Here is a 13,551-nt window from a genome sequence, read left to right on the forward strand (position 1 = left end):
GCAAATCACGCCCTGTCTTGTTGCCAGATCTCCCTCCCTTTGGGAGATTCGCCATTGCAAGTTGCTAACATTTACATTCAATGTTACTAGCCTCGAGGATTGCTAATATTTAGAACGTCGCAAATGTTACAAGACTATAAATATGCACGACAAGAGCACAAAATATACAAAACCAACATCAACTCACCATCTAAAACGAAAAAAGTGTTAAATTTAGCCATCTATTTCAAATTCAACATACTGGCTACTCACTTCTGTATAGTGTCACTGCCTAATAAGCGCTTGCAGACTTGAGCCAGCAGACTTAGAATGCATTCCAGACTTGGTTTGCGACCACCACGTTGGGGTAATGTTGATGTATAGTATGAGGCAGCACCCGACCATCAGTAGCAGCATAATAGGAAGCCGGAATCTGTTGTACCATGACACCACCATCGTGTTCTGGAGCTTTCCACACAGAATGCAAATTTACTTCACGAGATACACGAAAAAAATTGACTGGAACTAGAAAGTTTATATCGTGTTAGTGTGGTAATACTGTTGCTGAATTCCATGCGAAACGAAGGAAATCACCATTCTGCCCGAAAGGACAAGTAGACGAGGTATTGACAGGAACACCTGCGCCGTGAAGGCAGTAAAATACAGCCTTGTGTGCAGAAGCAGTTATGATGAGATTATCCCGATTATCGGAGAGACGACGACATCGCTTCCTATAAAACAATTGTATGAGAAAGGGGAAAATAACCATTCTCGAAAGCGCTATCTTTACAAATACCAATACACGATGTGCCCATGACGTCTCCTAAGACGTCTACAGTCACGTAAGTTGGGCGCTCTTCAGGCACAGTTTTTGCTGATGAAGTCTTCTTGTTAATTAGGGTAAAAGGTGTCATGTGGAAGAGGTATAAGGATGAAGGAGAAGTGCCAGCTGGTCTGGCTGCCCTGGCTGTCAACTTAAAGTGGTGACCTTTTGTATTGTGTTCTAGTATGTTGGTTTGATGATAAAATGTATAATTATTGCGGAATTTGTAAAGTATAAAGGACTTTACTTACAACTGTCATCATCACCAGCGCTTGCCATGTTGCCATTGGTACGAACAACACGTCTGCTTCATATACGGTACTCTTCACTAATGATTTCCCTTGACTTGGAGGCGATTTTTCACTGATCTCACGGTCTGACAGCATCTTTGCAGTTCAAATTGCGTCGGCCCAATATAGAAGGTATTCCGCGTATATAATTGACGCGTGGTTATGCATCTGCGTACTGTATCTCAAAGTGTTAAGTTTGGTAGGTTAAAAAACGATAAGCTTTGAATTCTAAAAATCGGCCTCATCATAGCTCAGGGAAGCTAGGCGGCATCTATTAGAACCATGTCTGGATCAAAGCTTTTAGCTCCATTCAAAGTTCCAGCGTTACCTTTGGGTCGCAACAACATCTTGTTTCACTCTCATATCCCAGGCCGTTCCCCACTGCATAGTTCGATCAACAAGCCCAACGAGCTTATAACAGCTGCCCAGAAAACTACTGCTAAGCTGCATAAGATGTGGGAAGCGCCAGAAAAGTCAGTAAAAAAGAGGACATTTGATCTCAAGACATACCGAATACCAATCGAAGAGAGTTTTTGTATGTCTTTGCCCTCGCTCAAAGGACATTATTCATCCTCATTAGGCGAGGTGAGCTTGTAGTTGTCAGTTTTCTTGGCGAGAAGCTTCTCAACTCAATAAGCAAACGATAGGTGGAAGTCGCCTTCGTTGGAAGTTTACAGCAGAGAGATACAGAACAGAAATTGTATGCTCTTGCCAAGAGTAGAGATGCGTTTCATAGACGTTGGTTTGCTCTGTCTTGTCTGTGTCTTCCATTCTTTTTGAGCCTGGTAAGAGTGAGGTGTTTTCTCTAAATTCCCTTCGACTCACACTTTGCTTCAGTCGATCGCAACTTACTAATGGCATATATTTTATATAGAGTGTGCTGTCACTAAACACAAACGCCGATGCTGCTAATGATGAAACAAGCTCCATGATCAGCAAGTGCCAGGCATCTCAGAAAGATCAGGTTGCATTGTCGAAACGAAAGCCTGGTGTGTGGGCGGTGGGAACCAACTCCAAAAACTTGACTGGTGAAGGAAATGTAACAAAGGGTTGGAACTTTTTGAAGGTACGTGTCTAACAAACATCTGAACAACAATGTGCACTCGTCTAAGCCAAGCTCCTGTTAGTCGTTTGAGAATATGGTCTTGAGGCATATGGCTGTCGGTGACAAGCACGGCGCTGCAATCTCTCAGGATGGCGATCTTCTGCAATTCGGATACACGGCACCACGAGTGACTATACGTGGAAAAGATTTAGTCCAAGTAGCAATAGCCTCTGACTATGTAGTCGCACTCAGCAAAAGCGGTGAAGCATTCGCAATTCCAGCTTCTCAGTCAAAGAGAGATGCTGTTATAGCAGCCAGAGAAAAGCTACGAGCTGCGGGTACGTGGAAGGACGAAACGAGCTGGTTTACTTCATCAAACAAGGATGAGGGTAAAACCAAACTAGTCTTGCCAAAGGGCGAAAAGATCACTTCAATCGCATCTGGGTCCAACCATGTAGTTGCCCTCACGAATAAAGGGAATGTCTACAGTCTAGGATTGAATCCCGCTGGAAACAAGTCGGGACAACTCGGTCTTGGTCACACGGTCCCTCCAACATCAAATGTAGAAGATCCTTCCATACCATCACTCTCCTTCACTGAAGTTGGCGCACTCGATGGGTGCAACGCAGTCAGCGTTGCTTGTGGAGACGAGCACACTCTTGTACTGACGAAAGATGGTCGCGTCTTTGCGCATGGGAGCAACAATGTTGGGCAATTAGGTAGGCACTTGATTTTGCATAATCCTCCTATACCTCATGCTTTCTTGGTTCTTCGATCGTTCAAACTACATTTTCAAGCTCATCCTTTTTGACGAAGGCATTGGAACGTATGGGGAAGGCAATCTTGTTATATCAACGCCTGTGGAAGTTAGCACATTATGGTCTAGTAATGTTCTATCGAAGATACCAAAACCTCTCGATGCCAAAGTCTCATTAATTGCTGCTGGCGGAAACACGAGCTTGTTTGCAGTAGATCGTCCAACATCTGTTGAAGTATTTAGTGCCGGTAACGGTATGTGCATGATACACAGTCATTTCAGCTGTATCTTTGCCTCTTATGATTTTTTTGCCGGCTCTCCCCAGGACTTAACGGTCAGTTAGGAAATGGAGCTTACACCCATGCTCAATACACTCCGTGAGTCTAGTTATCACAGTTGCTTCAAACACAGCGAGCGGCTCACTGCATCCTCTTATTTCAATGTAGAACGCGAGTGAAGCAGTTGTCCGGTTTGGTGGAATACGGTACGTGGTGTGTCGTGAGACATGTACCTTACAATCAGACATAAAGCCTGACGCTTTCAATTCATCATAGATGAAGTCAAGAGAAAAGCTCAGCCAATACGTATTGCTCAACTCTCTGTATCTTCTACTCATTGTGCTGGGGTACTTGACACTCTACAACACGAAGAGGTATAGGCCGGACCTGATAGTTTCTTCCCGATGCAAGACTCATTATCAAACCATGATTCTTTAGTTTGGTCGTGATTGCCTTGTATGGGGCATGAATGAAAACTGGAACCTTGGCACGGGTAACTGCCTTCTTACAAAAAGCAACCACTGGCCCCTCTTGTTGTCATTAACACTTGTTCCCTCTGTAGGGAACCGAGCTTCCACACCCACGCCAGTATATCCATACAGCTTTGACTATAATGCTATTGGAGTCGAACAGGCGGACGTTGATACAACATTAAATCGTTTGCATATCGCTAGCGATGACAAAATTCAGCCTGGCACTGGAAGAGCTGTAATAGGGAGGCAAGAAATACTCTGTGCAAAGGGTGCTACTTTTGTATATACACGTACGCAATCGTAATCGAATCTTGAGTCTGCAAGTATATTGTTTTCCCTCTCGTGTATGATAAGTTCCTTGCCTCTAATATTGTTTCCCTCTCATTTTGAAAATACAAAACATTAAATGTTGTGAATTATTTTGATTATTGTGTTGCAATGACGTTCATTAGACAAGCTTATTGAAGGCCATCTATTTGGGTACAAATTCACGCTACCAACACCTCCCAATATTATTGCTACCACCAGTATGCTCCTCTGTGTTTCTCAACCAGGCTTGGAACTGGCTATGGTCACATTGACACGGTGGTGACCATTGCTCAGACAATATAGCTTTGAACAATTCTACATGACAAAAGAGCAAAGTTAGTACGAACGAATACTGATACACAGCATCAATCCAACGATTCATACCTGTTCGACAACAGTAAATCTCAAAGCTGCCCCTGCGGTTCAAATAACTCGATCCATACGAAAGAGGCGGCAGTTAGACTAGACAAGACGGACTAGACAAGATGGAATGTCTGTTTCGTGGAGGCCGACCATTTTGCAGGTCCAGTATATAAGCCTCCCCAAACAAATGAAGGGAGTCAGATATATACAGTCTAGTCCCGCCGACGTGGTATTCATGCGGTATTCCGCCGTCGATGCTTTTACTTGGGCAAACCACAAATATTTCTTGGTAATAGGGCAACCAAAGTAAATATGTGTGCCAACAACTCTGAGAGTGGGAGTATACAAAAGGTATCTAGCCTACAGCGTTGCAACGACAATACTGGGAGAAGCATTGAAATTGGTGCACTCTCGCGAAGCCGGTGCCAATTTTAGGGGAGAAGAGATCAAACCATTCTTTAGGATTTGATGTCGACCATAAACAGACAAGAGATACTCGAGAGTGACTGCGAGCAGACGAATAAAGCGCATCCATCCACACCCGCAATAGATCTGTATGTTTACAATGTTTGTGAGCGTGATGTTCAGGTAGTCCAAAGCGGCCGATTGACAGGATCATGTAACATGGTCAAATCAACTATTAACGACAGATTTATTACATTACCTGATAGTAAGCATATCCAGCTTGGATCATCCATGCCTATCCCTCGTTCTCGGCACCTAATTCAAGAGGTTTCTATGTAGTCCAACGCAAAAACAAGTTGCGAATTTGAGAGTCAGTTTGCAGAGTCCTGCCCATGCTGTCGGCACATAACAAAGGAGTTGAGGTGATCTAAATAGCAATTGTATCTCTGTTTGCATCTAGATCAAAAGAGAAATCACGTAGGAAAACACACTTTCGAAAGCAAATATCACATGATTAAACGACGTTGAAGATGCAAGCCGAAGGAGGTGGGCCAGAACTACATGCTTTCGATACACACCGCATACAGCAATTACTCGCTTACTCCAATGTATCTCGCAATGGATAAAAATGACTCGCGAAATGGCTAGACATTCACGACCTTCTAATAGTCCGCCAAATGCTCACTCTGAAGATATTAACAACGAGTAAATGCACTTTCAAGTCGCGGTCCGCCAAATTCTCACTCTGACGATATTGACAACGAGTAAATGCACTTTCATGTCCTTGACAGACCTCTGTATTCATTACACAAACATGAGCTTCTATATTACAACAGGGATTCGCGTCCTTCGTATCCATCAGCATGCTCCTCTGTACTTTGAAACCAGGCTTGGAACTCGCTATGTCCACATTAGCACGGTGGTGACCAGCTCTTCACAGATAGAGCTGGAATTTCGATGTTTCCGATTAATGAGGAAGCGTCGGTTTGACACAACAACAGCGACACCACCACAGGCAGAAACAAACCAAAGGACTCCAGATACTTGTTTGACGTCTCATAATAGCCAGGCCTCCATGTTTCCGAAGCATTATCGGAAACACAGTAAAATGACACAAGACCATTCAATGGAAGGATGTGTCATACGACCTATGACCATTTTGCAGGTGTCCATCGCTCCGCCGACGTTGTAGTTTTGCGGTATATGCCCGCCGTCGATGTGTTTTTACTGGGCGCCACAATACAACATGAATCATCCAGTGACGGATGGTTGCAAAGTGTCAATACAACAGTGAGAGTGGAGGTGTGCAAAGCTCTAGCCTACAGCAGCAATAGCCTAAAGATATGCCAGATGGGAGATACTTGTGGTCTACTCTCACAGAATCGGTGCCAACACATTTGGGAGAAGAGATCAAACGATTCTTTGTGATGTTGATGCCAACAAAAAAACCACATGAGATACTCGAGAGTTGCTGAGATTAGAGGGAGAGAGCACATCCATCCACAAGCTCATCAGAACTACGATTTTCGAATGTTGTGTTAGTGTAGTGTTCATGTTGTTAAAAGCGGCAATGTCTTTTCTACAGAAACGATTCAAAACATGGGTAAAATCCGACAGTAGCGACAAATCTAGTATATTACCTGACAGTTGACATGCCCTTCTTGGATCGTCCACGCCTCTCCCACCTTCTCAGCACCTGTTGGCGGTATCTGTGTTGGCTAGAATTGCACAAAGTGAAACCCCAGATGGTTGTCTATGACTGGTCGACACAGACGAGGATGAATGGACGTGATTTATAATTCAGGCACTTCACTGAGCACGGATACCTTGGAATTAGGTACCAAGACACGTGGAAAATGCCTCAAAATATGTTTTTGATCATCCTTCCGTCAAAATTAGTTTTAAATGGAGAGACAGTTCCTTGTGGGAGAGATAGAGTATCGTATCATAGATCCAGGCCGACTGCTGAACGATGAACGCCTACAGATAGTCTCAACTCAGATCCTGTCGATTTTGGAACCGCCGTTAACCAACACGTTGACATTTCATATTCTTATTACTGAGGAGGCACCCATCAAAACCCAAGTGCAACATACCATACATATAAAACCATCATTTGTGGGCCATTTTGTAACTGCATCTCACTCGGATCACGACGAAACACTTGGGATTTTGACCTACGATGTTGTGTCTTCTCTAGCCTCACAATCCTTGGTCGGTGCATCTGGAGATATTATAAATGCTATATCAGAGTACACTAGATTCAAGACTGATCTCGCACCACCACATTGGGCTAATGGGACAGGAGATTGGAAGAATGGTGGGATAGACGCTGCGAGATTAATCGAGTTTCTCATACGACAACAGCCTAATTTATTGTCTGAATGGCTTAAGAATGGACGTGTGGGTATGTCTGATGAAGATCTGAATCAAGCATGGGAGCTTCTGGCATTGTCGACGCCAATCGAAACACGTGGTCGTGATGAGGTGCCGGATGGAGGAGAGTGGAAACAGATTCAGATAGCATATATTCTAGGCGCACTTGAAGGGAGTGAGCTCATTACTCGTCTCTTGCCGGATCCACAGAGAACGTTAGGGGAACTGGTCATGTTGACTTTACAGACATTGTATAAGGGATCGAATCGAGTTCCGGATCGTGTTTTCACAACTATCTCGTTTGTATTCAAGGACATGCCAGGAGTTGCTCATACGAGTTAAGCCAAAGTATTCTGGCTTTCAATTTAGTGAACTTCTCCATTCTAACTTCTTCACATTTAGTTGGGACTGAAATCAGCTTCTCCATTGTAAGCCTACCCTGTATTGGTCCTATCGCATGCTGACACTAACATTCTTGAATCCAATACAGCCATACTTTTTGCAATACTTCAAGTCTCATACCGAACAGGAGACACTACTTGAACTGAAGGGTGTTGTTGTTCATGAAACAACCCACGTCATCCAGCACTCGACACCCACGACGCCGTGGCATATCATTGAAGGAATGGCGGACTACACGAGAATTGCTACCGGTTTCATTGCTCCCCATTGGTCAAATAGTAAGGGTGGAAAGTGGACTGACGGATACTCGACTACAGGTTACTTTTTGGTCTGGATGAACTTACGAAACCCAGGCTGTGTACGGGAACTCAATTGGAAGTGTAGGAATGGATGGACTGACGGGTTTGTAAGGGAATTGTGTGGATCACTGGTGGACATGTTGTGGCAAGAGTATCAAGCCACTTTGCCTGATGGTTCAAGTGCACCTAAACCTGTTCCAACGCATGTTGCTGGAATTTAAAATGATGGTGTCAATGTGGGTTTGTAGACCAACGTTGTAGATCGGGCTCGACCTTGCCTTCAGCAGTAGTGGTGTGCTTTTGAAAAAATGGGACAATCATGAGCAGAAGAACAATGTGTAGAACTCTAAGAGAACTAGAACAATTAAGATTACGCGACTTTGGTTACAATTTCGGTTTGGATCTACGTTTGCATGAATGTTTTCGTTGTATCACCATGGGATTTGCAAGATTTCCCAAATCACGACTTATAATTTCATATCGTGAGAGACAAAGGAGAAAGGACAATATGCTAGCTACAATTTTCAGTGGTCTCGGTTTCGACATCGGTATTCCAGATATCGCAATGGATGAAGAAAATGAAGAAGTACAGCCAAAATTAGATTTGGGCAAATTGTTGCCAGTTGAAATCGCTCTAAAGTTCATCTCGTACTTGACACCCAACGAACTACTGGAATGTCAACGGTTATCTCGAGACTGGAGGCTCTTGACTAACGATCAACATGTCTGGAAACTGAAGTGGTAAACATCGTCCCAACATTTCCATGATTTGTTGTCCCAGATCAGCTCATTGCCATTTGGAGTTTAGCGAAGAGAGATGGAAAAATAAACAACGCACACCTCTCCTACTCCATCCGGCAGCCTCGTATCGGCATATAATTGATACTTTGACTATAATGGAACTGCGAATGATTTTGCAACGACGATGGTTAGATCCGGACGGTCCTCAAGCTGCAACGATTCACGAGGCGGATCTAGCTCGTGAAGTAATTCAAAGCTTCCCCACGTATGCACCGGTCAGGCAAGGAATGCAATCCAACAAATGGTATGGCCTCACGTGCTTGAAACATTATGCATTAGCGGTGCCACCAAAGTTTTGAATCTGCCTTAAGCATCAGTATTGCTTCTTTATTTCCGGATCTCTTGGGATGCTACTGTTTTTATTTGTGTTGTTTTAACCACGCCTCTCTCGGAATTTTTAGGAAGCAATCTTATGTCGCTGCTGAATTGGATGCGACTCGTAGATACATTACTAGACAAGAATTGTGTACCATACCGTGGGAATACGAATTCGAGAGGTAATGCTATGATCTTCCAAAGCTTTGTCAGGGGTTTCAAAGTATTGACATTCGAACAGTTGTTGGTTTGAATAACCTATTCTGGTGTGAATATAACATATACAACTTGTCGCAGATCTGATGAATACCGTGGTAGAGCTTGGTTTGAATGGAGTGGTATCTGGAGGAACTCTTTGTGGGGTGGCCAAAACTTGTGGACGCACAATGGTATGATTGGCATTCTTTGAAGCGTTGGTACCCACATAGCGATCGTTTTTGCTGATCTAGGTCGTCAATCCCGAGTGGCAAACTACCCGATGCATATAGCTCGTAGAACTGAGGATTGGGGATGGATTCAGGTGATTCAATTCCCTGAGTTGAACGTGTCGGAATCCGTACTGACGTTGCTAATCATAGGAAAACCGTTGGGCTCGATACACTTCGTTGACCATTGATCCAAGTCCGGAGAGCGAGAAGAAGCTAAAGAAGCAGCTCAAATATGAGCATTGGACTTGAGCTTTTTGGACTGTACATGTTGAGTGATTAAGCGCCGTGAAATGTGAGTCCAATCCTATTGGAATCCGGTTGCATTGGCATTGTTCTGAATCTCTAATCCTGATATGTAGGGAATTTCGTTATCTGCCCCGTCAAAATTGTAAATTGTGAATTTCTTCCTGCCTGTTGAATGAAGAATGGATTTTGTTGTATTGATAAATTTGTGTTGAACCCAACAATAATAATAATAATAACTGACATTGAAGCGTGCTGAATATGGCAGAACTGTTAGTTGATCTGGCTAGTACGCCACTGCCGCTGCTGTTATCCATATTCAAACTCCTCTGGCTCGACCCTAACTAAGCCTTAGTCGACAGACTACTCATTTAACGAAAGACCTAAAGCCTCAAGCCACTATTAGAACTAGTTCTCCTGTGGACAGTGCTGCATCCAAATTGTTCGTCCACTGCTCTTGGACGCTTGTCTTGGTATGTGAGCGCATCGCCTCTCTCCACAGCCAAAACAACTGACATCCGTGTCTTCCCTCATACAGGCAGATACGCATCTGAAGCAGCGAGCGGACGCCAGAACCCGTCGATACAATCGCATTGACCGGCTCAAAAACAATGCTGGGCTCGAGGCGTTCTACGCCATCCTTCCTGTTTCTCAAAAAGCGAAACTCAAGCATTTTGTTGGATCCAGCTCGTTTGTCAGAATACGGGGACGAAGATTATGAAATGCCCCCAGCGTCGCCTGACATGATCATAACTGATGATCAGGACCACTTCCTGTAAGTCTTCTTATAGTACTTTTCTTACATATCGTCGAAAAGGGAAGCCACCACCCTTTGGTGTGAAAGTCGAGTACTGTCTCGGTTTGAAGAATCAATTGCACCCCAACAGAGACAGAATCCGGTCAGATACAATATGAATCTAGTATGAATCTATCAGAAAGATACCTTTGTTTGAATTGAAACTAGATTTGAAACCTGCATCAGAAATGAGAATTGACGGTGTTTGGACAACGACATGAATTGAGGTGGAACGAGAGATTGAATGACAATACAAAGAGAGATTTACATACTTTGGATCATATGTCGTCCAATGATATCAATCTGCAGCATGTCTCCCTTGAACGCCACATTGTCGGGAGGAGTGTTGGGTCAAAACACTATGAACTGATCATGACCATTCCTAATAGATATGCATTTCCCCCATCCGCAATATCAAAAGATCCATATGCCTTGGGCACTCAAGGTCTCACGTAAGTTCAAAATGAGGTCTAGTGTGCTCCTCGTCACATGCCAACTAAATCCCTTGTTTCCCTTCGATCTAGTGGACGTGGATTCTCGGCAAACCTGCCGAGACCTGGAACGTACCCTAAAGATAAACCAAATTCACCAACCAACAATGGCGCATTCTTACCGACTCGTAAGGCCAGAAGAATACCAAAAGCAATGGAAGTTCCTGGCGACATCTGGGAAAAGATATTCTTGTATGTAGCTGAAGAGGAAGGAAGTCTCGGTAGCATGCAGGGTGTCGTGCTAGTGAGTCGTTGGTGGGAACGGGTTGTAAAAGAACCCAAGTTTAGGGCCGGCTATCTTTTGAAAAAGTATGTATAACTCCAGCTGTCCAGACCTGCGACTTTGATCTCTGTGCTTACCTCATTTTCATCAGGTCATGTGTACATTTAGCCTTTTATGACGCCTTCAAAAAGAACCCAGCACTCCTATCCATGGAAGTAGCAGATGCGATGCTTCGACTCGGTTGCCATCTCCCAAAATATTTCGTCGAATACGTATACCGCATCCACGAAACGACACGGAATATGAATCCCCCACACCCTGCATACCCTTTACGATTGTCAGAAGAAACCGTCCAGTTTTTGGTAGCTCAGGCATATAAAACGTACGGAGACTCTGTAGATACCAATTTAGAAAACCCTAGTGGTCAAGAGAGCTCTGACGCAGCATTGTTTGACGATTGTTTTGGATATGCTGCTCCCGATGATACTCAGATCAAACAGTTGGTTGATTCGCATCACTTTACTCCGGCACTTGCTAGTCCCACGTCAGTGGATGAATGGGAGGTGCATTGGTCTAATATGCTGAAATTATGCAAGGTGAGCACAGCAAGCCTGAGCAAGGAAGATCGATTCACACAAATGATCGACACCCAAAAAAATGCACAGCCAAATTACGGAGCTATCATTCTGAATCCTTATCCCGTTCACTGCATTCGTGCTGATTCAATTCCTCCTTTTCAATTATATTAGGTCAATCCATCAATGGGAATGTTTTTGGCAGGTCACTCCGGCAAGGGTCGTGCCTTTGCTAATGATGCCATGCTGAACGTAGCATTAAGAGATCCCAAAACGACAACAGAATGGTTTCAAGAGCTGTTATCACTGGGATTTGAACTGACACCATCGAATATTGAAGATTTGATGGCGTCAACACGATACCCAATACAAGACATACCATATGCTGTAGAGATGCTACGTCACTTCTCGTCTCATGAGGCAGAATTAACTTTAATCGCTGAAGGTGCTTTATCACGACTACTAGAAGGTGCCTCGCCCATGGCTCTACGAACAGCCGATTATATCATAACCGAATTCAGTGTGCCAGAAGACGGTGTAATGAGAGCCTTGTTGCTAGATCCAAAGACTGTACGATGTCGTAAATCTCAACCAGAACTAGTCTTCATGACCAAGTTAGGTAAAGCTACTAATGGCTTTCGAGATGGGCTCTGGCAGCTCATCCTAGGACGTTATGGAGCAGATAATATGATGACTTCTGCATGTTTACAGGATTTAGTGGTGGGAGGAAACAGCAATTTAACGATACCAGCACCAGTCTTTCGTAATTCCAGTAGCAGTAATAGTGATACCGCATCGATACATTCCACATCTACAAACGCCGATACCACTGCTGAAGATGATGACGGTACAGCTAGAGACTCTGTAGCGACTCTATTGGAATCAGGAGTATCTATAGATCCCGCCATGTTTGGAGCAGTCGCACGAGCTGTACTGGTAACTAGGAAATGTCGACCTCGGTATCTAGATTTCCTGGTGCGAGTAGAACAAACACTAGCTGGTGCCTCATTATCCAATCTGCCGCCTGCACCTCCCTCAATGTTGGACTCGACAATGAACTCTGATACCACAAGGACACGCTTAGCTCGTGTTCGATGGACTGCTGCACTACGCCGATATGTATTAGATGATGCAGCATGGAAGGCCGCTGCCCAAATGCCCTTAAAACACCATCATAATAATTCAGATTCTGGTAGTGGTCCAACTGTAGGAGGTACATTACGAGGATATGCTGATCAGGCGCTGCAGATGCTAGAGTTACCCTCATATACCCGCCAGATGGCTGAAGTTAGACGGTTTTTTAGGGAAGTAGAAGCATTATTTGATGAATTACCAGAGGCTCCTGGACGAATTCTACCCAATTCAAATATATGGGAGGGTCCATTCACAAGATGGAGGTCTGAACGGGAATGGATTGCTAGTCATGGCGTATACCACCATAGCAACAATAGCAACAGTAGTGGAGGGTTTGGTCTGTCGTCGGATAATGCAGCTGCCGTGAATTCATTATTGAATGGATTTGGACCCACACCGCCTGGATCACCACAGCAATCTAATCGCTCATCGGTATTGATTGGTATAAGAGAGACTTTTGGAAGTGTGAGTGCATCAGTCAAGAGTTTGACTGAACAATCTGCTACGGCTATAACTGAAATCGTGAGAGATCCGTCGCGAAGAAATACTATAATGTTGTCGAGTGTATTTAGTAGTAAGTCAACATAGTGTAGGATGGATTCGACGAGGGGAAAAAAAGTTGGTGAAGAATGTATGAAGTGAATAACATCAGAAAAAGGAAACTTGGCATTTTTTTGTAGGTGCTGAATACCTAATAATAAAGAAGCAACGATATTTGGAAGTCATTTGAGAAAATGTTGTCGAGG

At 44.0% G+C, this 13,551-nt stretch overlaps 3 protein-coding genes across 3 annotated transcripts; all 3 read left to right on the forward strand.

The window, feature by feature from the left end:
- Positions 1-1,374: 1,374 nt before the first annotated feature.
- Positions 1,375-4,237, forward strand: SmJEL517_g01556 (uncharacterized protein; the record flags this gene model as incomplete). Its single annotated transcript, XM_031167484.1, has 11 exons — positions 1,375-1,677; positions 1,740-1,877; positions 1,967-2,158; positions 2,220-2,856; positions 2,954-3,148; positions 3,220-3,271; positions 3,341-3,378; positions 3,449-3,546; positions 3,611-3,665; positions 3,735-3,935; positions 4,098-4,237. 11 exons carry the CDS (start codon positions 1,375-1,377, stop codon positions 4,235-4,237), a joined length of 2,049 nt encoding a protein of 682 aa, XP_031026682.1.
- A 2,390-nt stretch (positions 4,238-6,627) lies between these two features.
- SmJEL517_g01557 (uncharacterized protein) lies at positions 6,628-8,020 on the forward strand (the record flags this gene model as incomplete). Its single annotated transcript, XM_031167485.1, has 3 exons — positions 6,628-7,435; positions 7,501-7,526; positions 7,589-8,020. The coding sequence occupies 3 exons, from the start codon at positions 6,628-6,630 to the stop codon at positions 8,018-8,020; spliced, it is 1,266 nt and encodes a 421-aa protein (XP_031026683.1).
- Positions 8,021-10,754: 2,734 nt separating this feature from the next.
- On the forward strand, positions 10,755-13,393 carry SmJEL517_g01558 (uncharacterized protein; the record flags this gene model as incomplete). The annotated part of the gene is made up of 4 exons (XM_031167486.1): positions 10,755-10,834; positions 10,907-11,182; positions 11,248-11,692; positions 11,846-13,393. The coding sequence occupies 4 exons, from the start codon at positions 10,755-10,757 to the stop codon at positions 13,391-13,393; spliced, it is 2,349 nt and encodes a 782-aa protein (XP_031026676.1).
- Between the last annotated feature and the right edge of the window lie 158 nt (positions 13,394-13,551).

This window comes from Synchytrium microbalum, assembly GCF_006535985.1.
Source record: "Synchytrium microbalum strain JEL517 chromosome Unknown SmJEL517_scf0005, whole genome shotgun sequence".
In the NCBI taxonomy this organism is placed as follows: domain Eukaryota; kingdom Fungi; phylum Chytridiomycota; class Chytridiomycetes; order Synchytriales; family Synchytriaceae; genus Synchytrium; species Synchytrium microbalum.